General features: G+C 52.9%; 6 protein-coding genes and 1 non-coding gene across 7 annotated transcripts; 4 read left to right on the top strand and 3 right to left on the bottom strand.

The window, feature by feature from the left end:
* Positions 1 to 1,377: 1,377 nt before the first annotated feature.
* Positions 1,378 to 3,387, top strand: CTHT_0018270 (putative hexose transport-related protein; the record flags this gene model as incomplete). Its single annotated transcript, XM_006692261.1, has 6 exons — positions 1,378 to 1,585; positions 1,681 to 1,903; positions 1,955 to 2,095; positions 2,149 to 2,560; positions 2,618 to 3,178; positions 3,232 to 3,387. 6 exons carry the CDS (start codon positions 1,378 to 1,380, stop codon positions 3,385 to 3,387), a joined length of 1,701 nt encoding a protein of 566 aa, XP_006692324.1.
* Positions 3,388 to 3,730: 343 nt separating this feature from the next.
* On the bottom strand, positions 3,731 to 3,804 carry CTHT_0018280. Its single transcript has one exon. It is a non-coding gene; the product is annotated as a tRNA-Val (tRNA).
* A 637-nt stretch (positions 3,805 to 4,441) lies between these two features.
* CTHT_0018290 (uncharacterized protein) lies at positions 4,442 to 6,011 on the top strand (the record flags this gene model as incomplete). Its single annotated transcript, XM_006692262.1, has 6 exons — positions 4,442 to 4,477; positions 4,666 to 4,776; positions 4,840 to 5,021; positions 5,076 to 5,180; positions 5,250 to 5,767; positions 5,857 to 6,011. The coding sequence occupies 6 exons, from the start codon at positions 4,442 to 4,444 to the stop codon at positions 6,009 to 6,011; spliced, it is 1,107 nt and encodes a 368-aa protein (XP_006692325.1).
* A 696-nt stretch (positions 6,012 to 6,707) lies between these two features.
* On the bottom strand, positions 6,708 to 7,604 carry CTHT_0018300 (J domain-containing protein; the record flags this gene model as incomplete). Its single annotated transcript, XM_006692263.1, has 1 exon — positions 6,708 to 7,604. The coding sequence occupies one exon, from the start codon at positions 7,602 to 7,604 to the stop codon at positions 6,708 to 6,710; it is 897 nt and encodes a 298-aa protein (XP_006692326.1).
* Positions 7,605 to 8,649: 1,045 nt separating this feature from the next.
* Positions 8,650 to 10,417, top strand: CTHT_0018310 (ATP-dependent RNA helicase-like protein; the record flags this gene model as incomplete). Its single annotated transcript, XM_006692264.1, has 3 exons — positions 8,650 to 8,684; positions 8,739 to 8,805; positions 8,855 to 10,417. 3 exons carry the CDS (start codon positions 8,650 to 8,652, stop codon positions 10,415 to 10,417), a joined length of 1,665 nt encoding a protein of 554 aa, XP_006692327.1.
* Positions 10,418 to 12,701: 2,284 nt separating this feature from the next.
* Positions 12,702 to 13,395, bottom strand: CTHT_0018320 (uncharacterized protein; the record flags this gene model as incomplete). The annotated part of the gene is made up of 3 exons (XM_006692265.1): positions 12,702 to 12,946; positions 13,032 to 13,085; positions 13,206 to 13,395. 3 exons carry the CDS (start codon positions 13,393 to 13,395, stop codon positions 12,702 to 12,704), a joined length of 489 nt encoding a protein of 162 aa, XP_006692328.1.
* Positions 13,396 to 13,957: 562 nt separating this feature from the next.
* Positions 13,958 to 16,597, top strand: CTHT_0018330 (uncharacterized protein; the record flags this gene model as incomplete). The annotated part of the gene is made up of 5 exons (XM_006692266.1): positions 13,958 to 14,159; positions 14,219 to 15,149; positions 15,219 to 15,805; positions 15,948 to 16,068; positions 16,564 to 16,597. 5 exons carry the CDS (start codon positions 13,958 to 13,960, stop codon positions 16,595 to 16,597), a joined length of 1,875 nt encoding a protein of 624 aa, XP_006692329.1.
* Between the last annotated feature and the right edge of the window lie 74 nt (positions 16,598 to 16,671).

A 16,671-nucleotide genomic window follows, 5' to 3' on the forward strand; every position in this document is an offset into this window, starting at 1 on the left:
AACGCAATGACTACACTAAATAGCCACTCCAACACCTCACCTATAAGACACCTACCTCGGCGCTTGTCCTCTCTCTGTGCCAAAAGATATATGCCGAAATCCCCCTTCATACCCAGACTAGCCAAGACGAAGATCGTAACCACCCAAGCCGCGGGCCCGTCACGGCAAAAAAGCTTGACTTCCTGCTAGCGAAGCCACATTTAACGGTGTTGAAGGCCCCCCACACCACCTTTGCCCCCTTCAAGACCGAGAACAACATTCCAGCCCAGGTGCAGCAACAATGGCATGAGAATGCGACAACAATGCTTTGTAAAAGGCCCGATACTTAATCGCCCCAATGAGGCTGCGACGAACGGGGAGAGGGATGAGTGGGGTGATTCAGGCTAAATGTCGGTGTTAGGAGGAGCAGGGGGTTCTCGTTCACTGCTACCGCGGCATGTACATGTAAAAGGCAAGTTGAGCATTGCCGGTCCGTGGATGCAGCTGATCTAACCTCCGAGCGAATAGTTAGCAGAGAGGTAGTAGCCGCATTGGGAAAGGAGAGATGTCGCCCTTTGGCGGCTCATCGGTGTAAACATCTTGCAAGCAAGATGAAGTTGGGGATACATGGAGCAAAGACAAATGAAAGACAATGGGAGAGTTGGAGAAAGTATGATCGAAATAAACTGATCGAGTTAAGAAGTTGCTGATATTTCAAACCCAAAGTGAGACATTGTCAAGTTCCACACAATAGCGCCCAACATTGTACCTACTTTCATTTTGCTCACCCCAGCACTGAGACTCAACCACCGTCTCAGCCCGGCCCGGCCAATGCTTCCTGCCATCATTCAGCCGGACATACGGAGAGTCACATCACAATGTAGCTAGCTAGCTGTCTTGATGCAGCATGTGTGACAAACAAATCACCTCGAGTCCTCTTACCCATCATCAGTCAGTCACACTGCTCTCCCGATAGGGCAAGGCAGCATGCTACTCCGTACGTTGCACGACTCCGTAGCTAAGTATTCGTCCGTTGCAGGCTGTTCTGGGTTTTCTGGGATGGCTCTCGGGTATTGGAAGTTCTCCCGGTAGGGCTGCTAAGGTCCAGGGTCTAGAAGCCTGGGACTCTCGAAGCCGCAGCAGAGTATAGGAGCACGGTCCTGCCAGGTTGCAGCTCTGCATGTCCCGTTCTCCTGAGGTTTAATATACTAACAACTCCCTTCTCTCATGTCTGGGGCTCTTTTCTCTCTTCCTCTTCCCTCTACCCTGCCTTGTCCCACCTTACCTCACCTACACGGGGTGCCATACCCGAACCCCAACACAATCTCGACGGCAAGTCTTCATCTCAACTAGAGGAAGTCAGCATCCCAACACTGCAGGGCTAGGACCACTGTTAAGATGGGCGGCGCACCGGCCGGCACGGCAGGCATATACGATGCCGCGCTGCACAAGCGGCAGGCGCTGATGGGTAAGAGCGGGCCGTCGGCGCTGTGGAAGAACTTTCGCGTGTTCCGCATTGCCTGCTTCGCGTGTATTGGCGGCGTGTTGTATGGCTACAACCAGGGCATGTTCTCGGGCGTGTTGGCCATGCCCGCTTTTGAAAAGCGTATGTTCCTCTTTTTCACTCTCCTCATAAGCATTGGATTGTAGGACCGGGAGAGGAAGGGATAGAGGGAGGAAGCAGAAGGCTGATAAAAGCAGACATGGGCGAATACACGACGAACCAGACCAAGAAAGGCTGGCTGACGGCCATCCTGGAGTTGGGCGCGTGGCTGGGTACCTTGCTGTCCGGCTTCCTGGCCGAGGTGCTCTCCCGTAAGTATGGTGTGCTGGTCGCCTGCGCGGTGTTCATGCTGGGTGTGGTGGTACAAGCGACGGCCAGGACGGTCGGACACAATGCTATCCTGGCAGGGCGGTTCATTACGTGAGTGTATTGCTCCAACGGCAATCGAAAGTATTGACTAACATCTCGCAGCGGTATGGGCGTCGGCAGTCTAGCCATGATTATCCCCATTTACAACTCCGAGGTTGCGCCCCCCGAGGTGCGCGGCGCACTGGTAGCCACCCAGCAGCTAGCAATCTGCTTCGGCATCATGATCAGCTTCTGGATCGACTAGTACGTCTCTCCCCCTTTCACTCTACCACCCTAAACTGACTGGGAACCCTCAGCGGCACGAACTTCATTGGCGGGACAACCCTCGAAACGCAATCCGACGCAGCCTGGCTCCTTCCGATCTGTCTGCAACTCGGTCCGGCCTTAATCCTCTTCTTCGGCATGCTATTCATGCCCTTCTCCCCACGCTGGCTGATCCACCACGGGCGCGAGGACGAGGCGCGCAAGGTTCTTGCCAGCCTGCGCGAATTGGACGAGAGTCATGAGCTCGTCGAGCTGGAGTTCCTGGAGATCAAGGCACAGTCGCTGTTTGAGAAACGGACGATTGCGGAGCTGTTCCCAGATCTGAGGGAACCAACCGCTTGGAATGTATTTAAGCTGCAGTTCGTCAGTATTAAGAAGTTATTCCAGACGAGGGCGATGTTTAAGAGGGTGGTGGTGGCGACGGTGACCATGTTCTTCCAGCAGGTGAGCCTCCTTTTTTTTCCCCTTAGGAATTCAGGAACATGGTGTTGATGGCACCAGTGGACGGGAATCAACGCAGTCTTGTACTACGCGCCCTTCATCTTCAAGCAACTCGGCCTGAGCAGCACAACCACCTCCCTCCTCGCCACAGGCGTAGTCGGCATCGTCATGTTCATCGCGACGATCCCCTCCGTTCTCTGGATCGACCGCGTCGGGCGCAAGCCAGTCTTAACCATCGGCGCGGTGGGCATGGCAACCTGCCACATCATCATTGCAGTCATTGTCGCCAAAAACATCAACCAGTGGGCGGAGCACGTGGCGGCAGGCTGGGCAGCGGTCTGTATGGTGTGGCTCTTCGTCGTACATTTCGGCTACTCATGGGGCCCTTGCGCATGGATCATTGTTGCGGAGATCTGGCCGCTTAGTACGCGGCCGTATGGTGTCGCGCTGGGTGCGTCGAGCAACTGGATGAATAACTTTATCGTGGGGCAGGTCACGCCGGATATGCTGGAAGGGATTACCTACGGGACGTATATATTGTTTGGGTTGTTGACATATCTTGGTGCCGCGTTTATTTGGTTCTTTGTGCCGGAGACGAAGAGGTTGACACTTGAGGAGATGGTGGGTTCCCTTGTGAAAAGGTTTAAGGTGATGTTGCTAACGCAGTTGTACAGGACGTCCTCTTCGGCTCGGAGGGCACTGCCCAGGCTGATCTCGAGCGCATGGAGGCGATTAACAACGAGATTGGTTTAACTCAGCTGTTGCGCGGCGAGCAGGGCCAGAATACGTCGGATGCTGAGCAGACGAAGGCCGAGGGAGAAAAGGCATGAAAGCTTGATGCCCGGTCCTGAGGAGAGCTGACAGTTAAGAAGGTGGTGGCGGTGACCCATGAAAGGGTTTCTTTGGGTATAAAGATGCGACGGAGTAAGAGTGCACTTGGTGACAATATCTTGATACCTTGTTCAAAACATATGCTTTGTCCAATGGATATAATTCCCTTTCACAAACAATGCTCAGTCAATACATCATCGACTGGGTCATTTTCCTTCAGGACGAGTATGTATCCCCCAGGGTGCACATCCTGGAAATCACGGTCGTCTCCACAATTCTGAGGCAAAAATTCAGGCTCCACCACGATTACACTGTGGAGATAGAGCAAAAGGAATTGCACCCTGATCCGATCCAGGTTCGAACTGGAGACCTTCAGTGTGTTAGACTGACGTGATAACCAACTACACCATCGGACCATTTGGTGGTTGGTAGTCGCCCGGTTGCGAGACCTTTTGTTGACCTTGGCCAAAGCTCAGGGGTCAACACCATCAACATAGATTCTCCCTTCAAGTGGCCCAATCGGTTTCTCGATAGATGGCATCTCAGTGCTCACTGTCAAGCAGGAGAGCTCATTTTCAGTCCACCAGCGTGCCCTGCACTGTGTTTGTCGAGCAGCAGACGGCGCGCCAGAAGCCTCATCTAGCGAAGTTATTGCTGCTTAGCATCCTGGTGACACCGCCTGCGAATTGCGGATAACCTTTGTTTCAAGTTACATTTCCCCCTGACAGGTAGGTCCATACAGACGAACCAGAGCCGGAACTTCCGTTTCCACGAAAGTATGCACTTGTACCTAACGGTTGATGGTCGCTGCAAGATGCTCCCATGTACATGGCTAGCTATCCAGCTCCGAATGCGGTGACCAATAGCAACGTTCAACTATTGGGTGAACCGTACCGCCAACTTAGCAATAGCCGATGCACCATGCCAAAAACATGCGTCAAGAACAATATCTTACCTTTTAAGGACACTTTAAGCACTCCGATCGCGTGGTGCAAGATATATGGGGAGTGGGCCAAGCTGTCTGCATGTATTACGGTGACAGAGTGCCTTAGCATGAGCCCAAGGCTCGCAGGATCAGCAGGAGAGCTGGTAAGCAACAAGGGAGCAGGCTTAACTCCACAAAGATTTAGTACATAGATGCCCAAATGCCGAAGCTAAAGTTGAGGGGGAATGCTTCTATCCTTTCCGTAGAGCACAAGGCAGTCCTAGCCCTTCTGGAAACTGTTCCAAAGTCTCTTGTCCGTCTACCTATATTGACCAATTCTAATTGTTGCTAGCGCGGCAACAACTGTGAAGAGATGGCAGCAACATCTTCTGCACCGCCAAATCCCGGAGAAGCTTCCATGCCTGATGGCATTCTTCCCGCCTCGCATTGGCAGCAGACTCAGGTACGTCTCAGAAATGGTTCGAGGCGATAGCGTTAGAGGTGCTAATGCTTAGAAAACGCACAGCTCCCAGCTGTGAACGACGATGCTGATTCAGCGTACGGCTCACAATGGTCCGAGACCACCTCGCTGTCAAGCAGTGTCCGCAGGTATCGAGTCTTGCAGGGCAGAACTTACCACGCAGACATCGGCGCAGCGGAGTCCTGGGAACCGAATGACAACAGGCATATCGAAAGTATGGACCTGCTGTAGGTTATGAGTTACCTCGAAGCGGATAACACTAGGATACTCATCTAGAACAGACACTTTATGGTCACTTTGGTGATGGGTGATAAACTCTTTTTGGCCCCGGTCGAAAATCCCCAGAAGGTTCTGGACGTTGGGACAGGAACAGGTCTCTGGGCTATGTAAGTTGGTGTTTGGACAAGCTCCCCTTCCGGGCATCCCGTCCGAAAACCTCTCTAATGAATCAATAGTGAGTTTGGCGATTTATACCCCGGCGCTGAAGTAATCGGCACCGACATCACCCCGATCCAGCCATCCTGGGTTCCTCCCAACGTCAGATTCGAGATCGAGGATGCCAATCTCGACTGGGCTCGCGAAGACAATACGTTCGACTTCATCCATGCTCGTACCCTGACTGGCAATATTCTTCACTGGGATCACTTTTTCGCGGAGGCTTATCGCTGTCTGAAGCCAGGTGGCTGGCTAGAAAGCCAGGAGCTAGATTTTGGATGGAAAGTTCTGGACGGCGAGATTCCGGAAGACAGTGCTATGGGTCAGTATGTTAAGGTGTGGCATGCTGGCGGAGAGAAGACGGGGCGGTCATTCCGTGTGGTGGATGATAACCTGCAGGAAAAGTGGATGGAGAGGGCAGGGTTTGTGGACATCGAGGTCAAAGATCTGTTCTGTCCCTATGGTGCTTGGCCAGAAGATCCGAGAGAGAAGGAGGCGGGTATCCTTTCTAAGGCCGCGTTTGAGAATGATATGGAGGGTAAGTTTCTTCTTCATCTCCATTTTTTTGGTTATTGAAGAAACGTTTCGCTTGAGACTGGTAGAGTATTTGAGCTGACTCCATCATAGGCTATATCCTTCATATCTGGCATGCTGTTCTAGGATGGACACCAGAGGAGATCCAGAACTACGTTGCTCACCTCCGCCGCGAGCTCCGGAATCCAAACCTGAAAATCTACTTCAAGCGTCGGGTAGTTATCGGGAGGAAGCCACAAAATCTGTGACAGGCTATATTGTCGGGAGGGCAAACAAAAATGAGTATGAGGCATCAAACAGACGCCCAAGACTTGTGTCATTACAATGTCAACAGGACCATGCACTTAAAGAAACTAGTCTCCAAGGCCCTTGTTCAAGAATCTCATCTTTGAGAGGGGAGTCGACTACACCTGGCTGGTCACGCGCACGACCATTACGCCAGGTGGCCTGTGCGTCGGTTGTTGTTCATCCCGTTTCCGTCCATACCCCACATCTTGTGGCCCCTTATTTCTCGTAGCTAACAGGCTGCACCAAATTTTCCACCTGTGCCCTGTCGAAAACCTCCCTATCAGTTCCAAATTCCAACACATCGTTGAACCGAAAACCAATGCAAATAAAGACGCGTATTAAAAAAAAACAAGTTTCCGTAAGTTTTTTTTGCTTGTTTGTGCTAGCTGAAGACGAAGTGCGTCTCAGCTGGTTGTTTTCATCGCCCGCAGGACGATAATTGGTAGGTTAATTGTAGTGGTGAGTACAGGACACCGGATCTGGTTTGGGCCTTTCTTCGCCCTCGCCCCATGCGGCTAGGCTCTCATTCCATCCGGAGATGGACATATCGCCCGATTGATTCTCTGGGTCATGCCCGGAAGCAGTTGCTTCTCTTTTCCGTGGGTTTGATCTATGTAGATGACGCGGCGGACATGCTATAAGTGATGATGAGGTATTCATACGTGATCACTACTTCTCTTTCGACTACCTGTGGGCGGCGGCGGCAGCATTGGCGTCAACGGCGTGTTGGCGTCCGGCAGGCCATGGTTGGGCGGATCGTACGCCCACTTCTCGAACTCTCGATGCTGTAGGAAGTTGTTGACCCGGGCCTCGCGGTTCAAGCCTGCTATGGCGGCCTGCCGCCGCCAGAGCTCCTGCGTCACGGCGAGATGCTGTTCCTCTCGCATGTCCAGCAGCTTGGTCCCGTTGGCCCCTGCCCGCGTGGCCTGCACCCAGGTCCCAACGATAATGCATAGCCCCATGATCGCGAAGAAACCGCTGTTGGACATGAAAATCTCTTCCTGCTTCTTCTCCCCCTCGCTGTCGCGCTCCTGGTACCACTTTTCCCAGTCCTCCCATGTCGCGTTCATGCTGGGATTGCCGGGCCGTTTGTGCCATTCGCGATCATAGCCATGGGTGCTCGACTGCGAGGCGGGCTGGTTGAGCCATCCGATTCCATAGAGGTCGTACATTCGCCGTTTCTGCGTGTCGCTGAGCAATTCGTTCGCCGCTACAATCAAGCGGTATCGCTCGAGCTTCGCTGTCCGAGACAGGCCGTCAGAGGCATTGTGTTGGTGATGGTCCGGATGGTAGAGCTTCGCAAGCTGGAAGTACCGCGCCTTCGCTTTCTTGTCGTAAGGAGCGCCCTTCTCGAGGCCGAGGATCTCGTACGGTGTGGGATGCTTAGACGTCGGCCAGCTAGGCGGACCAGCGTCTTCACGGACCGAGGCGAACGACCGGCGCTGCGCAGAGGTGCATGGCAAGGAGGCTGGCCGGCGCGCCAACCATGTTGTGCTCAACGAGAGCTTGCCACCGCTGGGATACAGGGCTGGCCAGAGCTGTTTCAGTGGCATTATTGAGGACTGCCAGGGGGCATACTGATGAAGGCCGGCACTGGAAGAGCCGGAATCAACCTCTCAATAGTGTCGTAGACCGTGTGGTGTTGATAGGCGAGCGGGAGATTCCGGCTGTCGGGCTATCGGTGCCGTCGGGATCTTGAAAGGTGAGCGAACATCATCATACCCACTGCGTGAGTGACGACTGTGTTTGGTCTTGCTACGGGCCCGATGCAGCGGGGCATGTGCCCCACTTGGAGGTCCCAGCGCTCTGGATAGTTGCATTTCCGATACTTTTAGTTGCATATCCACCTCCGAGGGTGGAGGCTCATGCAGGACCGGGCAGAGGCTGTCAACGAATGTCAAAAGTTGCATTGGCTTGCTTCACGTTTGTTGATTGATAGAAGTAAAGTCGAGAGTTTGGGATGACAATGGGCTCTGGGAACAGAGTAGAACCTGAATCGTTGCTTCCTTGCTTGTGAAAGGGCAAGTAGAGGTGAAGGGGATATGCCCCACCGTTGTTGACCAATGAGCAATGCTTTCTCGATAACACGTGACTCAAGTGGCCCCTGGCCTTGGCCTGCTCAATGATTCGACCTTGCAAAAGTTGAACTTCCAGGTTCTCAGCCCTTGTTGTCTTTTCCCCGCCGATTCTTGACAACACCGATCTTGACTCAACTCTCATCTCTTGACCACCGCACACATTTTCCTTTCCATCACGACGACTAAGACAGGCCATCGAGCTGTAACCTGAATCTTGGGCCTCTGATCAGAAGAAACATCGTAAAGAGCCACATCTCCCACATCACCTCATCCCCCACCTTTTTCGCCGTACGGTTGCACAGCCTCCTCACCGACTTGAGCAACGTTGTCTTGTGGTCTCCGACAGTAACTGGAGATACGAGTGCAGCCTGCACCTGCGTATGATATTGCGAGGATCATAGCCTTGACTGGACTTTGATCGACGAGATATCCACGACCTCGCAGCGACCCATCACACCCTCTACGACTCGGCAACCATCTCAGATTTTCTAGACCGACCTTAGCAACAGACACACCCAAAATGACAGACATTCTCATCGACAAGCTCCGTAACTCGTCCATAAAGTTCGTCATTCAGCCCCTTTAGGCTGTACCCTGCTAACCGAACAGTGACGCGGACGATGACTGGAAAAAGGGTCTTAACATTCCTGCAAAGGATACAAGAACTCAGACTGAGGTGCGTTCAAGTTCTCGGCACGCTGCACGGCCAGTGCTGACTTCTGCAGGATGTCACCAATACTAAAGGTCTCGAATGGGAGGATTTTAATCTGAAGCGTGACCTCCTCAAGGGCATCTTCGAGGCCGGCTACGAAAAGCCCTCACCGATTCAGGAGGAGAGCATACCTATTGCCCTCGCTGGCCGGGACATTCTGGCCCGCGCAAAGAACGGCACCGGCAAGACGGCTGCCTTCGTCATTCCCGCTCTCGAAAAGATCAACCCAAAAGTCTCCAAGATCCAATGTCTAATTCTGGTCCCCACTCGCGAGCTGGCGATGCAGACATCGCAGGTTTGCAAGATCCTTGGCAAGCACCTCGGCGTCAATGTTATGGTCACGACGGGTGGAACAGGGCTTCGTGACGATATCGTCCGGTTGCAGGACGCCGTCCATATCGTGGTCGGTACCCCTGGGCGTATCCTTGATCTGGCTTCGAAGCAGGTTGCCGATTTGAGCGAGTGCCCCATGTTCATCATGGATGAGGCCGACAAGCTTCTGTCGCCCGAGTTCACCCCTGTCATCGAGCAGCTGCTCCAGTTCCATCCTAAAGACCGTCAGGTCATGCTCTTCTCCGCCACCTTCCCGATCTCCGTCAAGGCCTTCTCTGATAACAACATGAGGGATCCCTACGAGATCAACCTCATGGATGAGCTCACCCTCCGCGGTATTACTCAGTACTATGCCTACGTTGAAGAGAGGCAAAAGGTGCACTGCCTGAACACCCTCTTCTCCAAACTGCAGATCAACCAGTCTATTATCTTCTGCAACTCCACCAACCGCGTGGAGCTGCTCGCCAAGAAGATCACCGAGCTGGGCTATTCCTGCTTCTACAGCCATGCCAAGATGCCCCAGGCTGCTCGTAATCGCGTCTTCCACGATTTCCGCAACGGCGTCTGCCGCAACCTCGTCTGCTCGGATCTCCTCACCCGTGGTATCGATATTCAGGCCGTCAACGTTGTCATCAACTTTGACTTCCCGAAGAACGCGGAAACCTATCTCCACCGTATCGGCCGTTCGGGTCGTTACGGCCACCTTGGTCTTGCTATCAACCTGATCAACTGGGATGACAGGTTTAACCTGTACAACATCGAGCGGGAACTCGGCACCGAAATTCATCCTATTCCTGCGGAGATTCCGAAGAACCTTTATGTTTATGAGAACCCTGAGACCATCCCGCGACCCATCTCCACCTTCAAGCCTGTTCCTATTGGGCAGAAGCAGTTACCGATGCCGCAGACGTCTCAGCAGCAACAGGTTCCGCAACAACCTCAGCCACAGCAGCCGCAGCAGGCTCAGGAGCAACAGAAGCAAGCTCAGCAGGAGCTTCAGCAACAGCAGGCTCAGCCTGCCGCCCAACAAGGCCAGCCACGCTCTGGCCACCAGAATGACTGGCACGGCCAAAATCGCCAGGGCTACCAGCAGAATCGGAACATGCACCAGGGCAACCGCGGCGGTTACGGCGGCAGTCACCGTGGCGGACGTGGTCGTGGCGGCTACCAGAACCAGGGCCAACGCCATCAGAACTATGGCGCTCCGCAGCAGCGTGGTCCTCGGCAGCAGCAGACGGCATAATGCTCTAACCGTCTTTTATTGCAGGCGCTATGCTTGCGCCTTTATATAAGCATAGACTTTCTTCTTTTTCGGCATGATCTGTTTTTTGGATTGTACATATTTAGTTGTCATCTTTGTCTCTCGCGTTCTTTTCCCTCCACGACGACTCTCCCTGCTAATGAGCAGCGCTCCGGCTGCCGCGGTTTCTCGACTCCCACTACGATGCGCACAACGCCTTCGCCCGAGTTGACGTCCCGAGGAACGCGCTTTACCTCTCCTTCCCGACCTCGATCACCCTGCCACGGTTCCTCTTCTACATTATCTACTCCCAGCTTACCCTTTTTTTTCGGCCATATCATAGGCCATAACCAGATGAACATGCACTAAGGGCCGCTGGTAGGTATTCGCCTTTCCATATCTCTACCTTCTTCCCGATTACTGCTGGTCATGGCGACGAATGGATGGAATTACGGGACGGCATGCGCGGGTATTTGGTCGCGTGGTTTGGTCTGGGCTTCCATGACGAAAATATTACTTTTACAACGGAGTCGCGCTTCTCTTTTCTTTCCAATCTGTGGGCGTTGATTATTGGCTCTTGGGATGAGGAGCGTGGGACATATGGGAACGGTTCACGGGAAATCAGCTATACACGGCGTTCGTTTCAGTATGAAGGGTTAATGGTGTTCGCGGCGTTCGGGCGTTGCTCTTCTAATGTTTGTTTTCTTATTTCGGGGCATGGCGATACCAGGGTATCGTGTTTTGCTTCTTTTTTTCTCACTGGTGTTGAGGGTGATGATTATGGATGTAATGGGAAAGGAAACACGTTTGGTGTTTTTCTTTCGACATTTTCTCTCCTGCTCCTTGATGGCTTTGTTTGTCCTCTGGCGGTATGCTAGTGGACAACAGCCCCAGCTGGCTGAGCTACCTTGGGCAGGTAGGGAAGGGTATGGATGGATGGATGGACTGGTGAATGGGTGGGCTGGTACCCTGGTTCGGTAACGGTTCAAGGGGATTCACCGGGCAATGGATGGGTGGGTGGATGGGAATGGGCGTCTCTCTTCAACGTAACGGCCATGGAACATGATGACGACGATGATGGCATTTGGGTTTGTCTTCAAGCAAGCGAGGGCTTGGAGGCGATGCTTTTTATGATGCGAGCAAGAAGCGTTAAGTGTGGCCTCGGCGTTGCCATTCTCACTGGCCTTTTGGCGGAGTCTATGGGACGACTGACGACCATGAGCCGCTTTTTCAATTGTCAACGCTGGCTGACAACTCTGTTGTCTGCAGCAGATTCGACGTGCAAAGCGAACTTGCTATTCCCTCGACTGTCATAACCAATCTTGATGACAAGCTTCGATGCATCATCCTGATTCTCTTTTCCACACCGGATGTTACCTGCCGAGTGCTGGTTCAGACAGGTTCGTGGGGATTAGCAACGAAAAAGAAAAACGAGGAAAATGACAAAAAAAATTTTTTTTTTCTCGGGGGAGGACTTATCACAGGGGTTTGGATCTCACGGCCTGGGTTGCGGGATGGCTGTTGGTGTTGAAGTATCTAGCTCTTGCGGTTGACAAAAATAGGCAGATGAATTGATGCCTCTTCTCCTCTGAGAGTTTTGGTGTTTGATGATGCGTGTGTGATTGTGGAAGTTTCCTTGTTCTCGGTGACCATAGTCGTGTCGGTGTCGGATTGAGCCGTTCTGTTTTGCTTTCCCCCAGGCTCTCCAAGTGGCATTTCGTTCCCTCAGCTCGGAATATGCGGCATGGTACCTTGATCCCATGGTTTTGATATCGGGCTTTAACAATTGGAGGAAACTCGTGACAGAGAAGGAATAGCCGAGGGCAACCTGATGTCAGTTTCACAACGACTTCTCTCGGGTAAGGTTATATAAAAGCGCGCGCTTTCCTTGCAATTAGCACATACGACCATACCCAGTGGAAAATTCGGGATCCCGTCCGCTCTCCCATAGACAAGCCACTGAGGGCCGAGGTAGTAGTTGGGTCGGTGACGACCAGCGAATTCTCGGTGTTGTATGTTTTGGCTTTTTACCCTCTTGACGTTGCCCTAAGGGCCACACCTGCATACTCATTGGTAAGAGGTCAGGAAGTATCTAGACAGCTGTATGTTTTGCTTGCTTTATTTGTTGACATATATCATTCGGGTATCCAACTCATATCCAAGCTTCCATCTAACGCAAAACAATCATCCAACCGTAGGGCGTCACACCCCCCCGACTTCCTTGAACCACCACAAGATCCCTCGTCCTTTGTTCAAAGGTACCCCTTTCCTCCCAAAACAAAGCTCATCACTCCTCCGGATCTAATCGCGACCCGCCCCAATCCGTAAGACTGACCTCGACAGGCGCCCCGCCGCTCCGGATGATGACTAGGTGCAAATCGGCCTGGTCGCTTGTGTTCTGAAACTGGTGTTCCATCCACGCTGGAATGTAGGCAAAGTCCCCAGGGCCGATCTGCCTCCTGTCTAAGTCCTCGCCCGATTTGGGTTGGGATAGAAGGAGACCGAAACCAGAGACTACGTAGATTATTGTGTCTACAACGAAGGGTGGGGTTAGTATGGGCTGGCAGGCAGCGAGAAGGAGAGGGGCACAATGGGTTAATGAGGTTGGGGTACGTACCTTGCTCGCCGTGGTGGCGGATTGTTGAGGAGGTGGTGGGTTTCAGGATGAGGACTGAGAGGAGTTAGCTTCCATATCAACAGTACACTGTGAACAAGAGTCATGGAACAAAGCTTTCTGTCCTCTTATAAACTAGTACAGTCGCTCAAAATACTGGGTAGTGAAGTGACATACTCGAAGTGCAGATTTTATCACTCTGCTTGACAACTGCATCTCTGCTGAACACCTGCACGCGCGGGTCACTCCGGTCGATGTGATACTCAAACGGGGGCAGCACGTCATGAGCCCTGGTCACAGAAACTGAACTGGGCAAAAACAATGGCAAAAGATCTTCCAGGACTGGAAGCAGTGTGCTGGTCAACATACTGCTGGTGTCAAACAGGGGACGCTGCCGTTTGTTGGATCCAGGTCCGGGTCTGGGTGCACTCATGAAAAGTGAGATGATCAAAACAGAATGGAGTGAAGGAGCTGGGAGTAATGAATTGGACAGAATCAAAGCACAATGATATGTTGGCTAATTCGAAGCATAAGAAAAAAGTTCAACAATGCAAGAAGGCATAATTGGCGACAAAAATGTGGCTGGATGGCCTCGGTAAAGTAGACGTTGAGCTCCTGTCAACAAAAACAAGCTGAGCACCCGTGCTACGGTCACCTTGGCGCTTCAGTTGATGCACTCAGCTGAACCTTGCCAGGCACAGTCCTCACACTGTCGCATCTTAGGCGCGGCTACTGTGCAGCAGCCCCACCCTTATCTTATCGTCATTTAGACCCCCTCTGACGCAGTCGAGACGACACTGTCGAGGACATCAGAGCTCCTGCCAATGACAGCGGCGACAGGAAGCTTTGCCATGTGCATTGGTGAATAGCCGTTGGAGCTCCCGAGGCTCTGCCCGGGATTTATTGATGACGAGAAAAGAAGGATCAAGATGGAGCAATTACAGCAAATAGAAACTGAGGGCAGACGGGATGCCTGCATTTCGTCACCGCCTTCGCCGCTGGCTAACCGGCCCAACGTGTCACCAAGTCCAAGTCCAAGCAGCGAGAGTCTGCCTCTGCCTCTGCCTACGCCCGAGTCAATGGGGGAGCAGATGACTGCGGGAATTGACAAGGGGAAGGGTAAGGAGAGAGGTACGTCGGTCCTCCCAATCCTCCGTTCGAAACATTCCCAATGCTCACTACTAATCCAGCTGGCCCCTGCTACATCCTCTCGCTACCCTCCGAAATCGTCCTCTCCATCCTGTCCTATCTAACTCCCATCGACCTCGCGCGCATCTCACAAACATGCCACTTCCTTTACGAGCACGCGACCGCCGACCCGCTGTGGCACGCCCTGATACAGGAGAACGTTCCGGGCGTGAAAGTCACTTCGTCTTACCCTTTCGCCACCTACCGCGAGCTCTTCCTGTCTCATTATCCGCACTGGTTTTTGACAAGGTACAAGATTTGGTTTAGTGATGCAGATTTGCCAGGAAGGATCATCGTGGTACGGTATGACCAGCGACGGGGGTGTATTGAAGGGTATCAGCTGGTAGCGAGGAGGAGGAGTCGGACCTACGAGTGGTGGGCGCCGGATCCAAATGTCATTATCCCCGCGTTTGATCCGGAGGTCTCGCTGCATTTGGATAGCCCGATGCTACAGCTCGATGCAAAGCCCAGTACCGAAGAGGGAGAGTTTGAGCTGCTCGGCCGATTTTCAAAGACAATGAGGTTACGCCGCGGATCAAACGATACCGAGCCCAAAGACGATCGCATAAAAGAACACTTCCTCCAGCGCGGCATCCCCATGACCACCGGCGCCCTGGGCAGCACCTACTCCCACTTCTTTTACGCCCGACGTCTGTCTGACGCGGAACTACCCGCCGATTTCCACGTCGAGTGTTGGCCGTATGGCTCGGTATGGCCGCCGCCGACTGTGCCGAGTGAGCATCGCGTGAATGGATCATATCGGCGGTGGGAGCCGCCGTATAGTGCCAGTGTCGAGCCCGATCGGCCAAGGACGATGAGCGAGTTGTGTGAGCGGGCGTTTCATATTCGCCGGTGGCCGGAGCGGCCGGCAGGGAGGATTACGGTACATCTTTTTCCGGCTTCAGCGGCGGATGAGGAGGAGCATGGGGAGGGGTTGTCGGCTGGGCAATCATCTCCCCAACAGAGTGTGGCAGTTACTAACCCTAACGCAACGTCGATTAGTTCTGAAGAGGGGCATGGGGGTGATGACGAGCATGAGAATGGCCATAATCATGGATTTCAGCTCCAGCTCCCCACTCTCCCGACGTTCCATCCACTTGTTATTAGCATTCCTGCACCGACACTGGGCCACCCGATTCAATTGCGCCGGCCGGATACTGCGACCTATGCGACTCTCGACCCGGAACTGTACACTCCCACACCGGATAAACCATACCGCGGGATATGGGTAGGCGATTACAGCGCGCATGGCTGCGAGTTCCTGCTCATCACCCAGCCGGATGACGATGATGAATCTGTATCACTGGTCGACACGGAGGGGGCCGAATCCGTACACGAGGAACAACAGCGGAGACAAGAGGAAGAGAAGAAAGAGGAGCCCTGTCCCGGAGCCCCCAGACGAGGAGAAAAAGGGAGATTGGCAGCGATCAAGTTGACAGGAGACGCCAACGTCCCCAGGGGGGAGTACAGCTTTTTGGTCGATGACCTCGGCGAGGCAGGGTTCGTGGAGGTTGCGAAAGACCCGCCGTTTGAGGGGGTCAGGGTCGTCAAAAGCATGGGGCATGTGGCTAGTGCGGGATTTCATAACCGTGAGTTTTTCTTTTTCTTTTTTTTTGTCTTTTCCTATCCATGGCTTTGTTAAGGTCGTTGCTTCTCAGCCGATTTCATGTGGTAGCCGGGCTGGGTGGTTGCGCGTGTGAGAGAAGGTGCGAAACTGACGGGGCATTACAGACACGTACCTGGAGACAAAACTGTACCTGATTTCGCATGACCGGCTTGCGCAGTACTGGGTTGATTTGGGGCGGTTTAGCTACTTCCAAAGGGTGGATATTGATCCGTTATTGGTGCCCAGGTAAGTGAGAGGAAGGTTACGGATTCTATTTGCCCCATGAATCTGTGAGTCTGGTTCTGGTTTGGTCAAGGGAGAGGGGGGACAGCATGGCATTTAAGAGCATGATAATCATCATGGGGTTAAACTTCCGAGAAACTTGTCTCATTATTTTACGTAGGGATATTTAATGAGTTCTAGAAACAATGTTATTGAAACTCATGAGCAGAGAATGCTCATATTAGGTGCAGAAGTATAGTTGAATGTCGTCGAGACATTGGCATGTTCAACAGACACATCAACAACGCCAGGTCCATGATGAAATCAGTCCGTCTAAGCATAAAACAACCAGGAAGACAGTCAGGTGGATATCATACCAAACAGTCCGTGATGTCCTCAGGTCACTACGAACCACAAACAGGCAACATTAAACATATTTCCTGGAATCATCGCACCTAAAACCCATGCACCAAACTAAGCAGCCGTAACACAGACTCCCTAACGCTAACTCAGCTCCAGCCCTGTCGGCATCACGGCCGTCTTGGCGCGATGACGTGCTCGACACCGTGCATAAGCCTCCTCTCCCCCGCATATGTGCCCCTTCTTCTTCTCATTATAATTTCCTAC

The sequence above is a fragment of the Thermochaetoides thermophila genome (assembly GCF_000221225.1).
Source record: "Thermochaetoides thermophila DSM 1495 unplaced genomic scaffold scf7180000011815, whole genome shotgun sequence".
In the NCBI taxonomy this organism is placed as follows: Eukaryota; Fungi; Ascomycota; class Sordariomycetes; order Sordariales; family Chaetomiaceae; genus Thermochaetoides; species Thermochaetoides thermophila.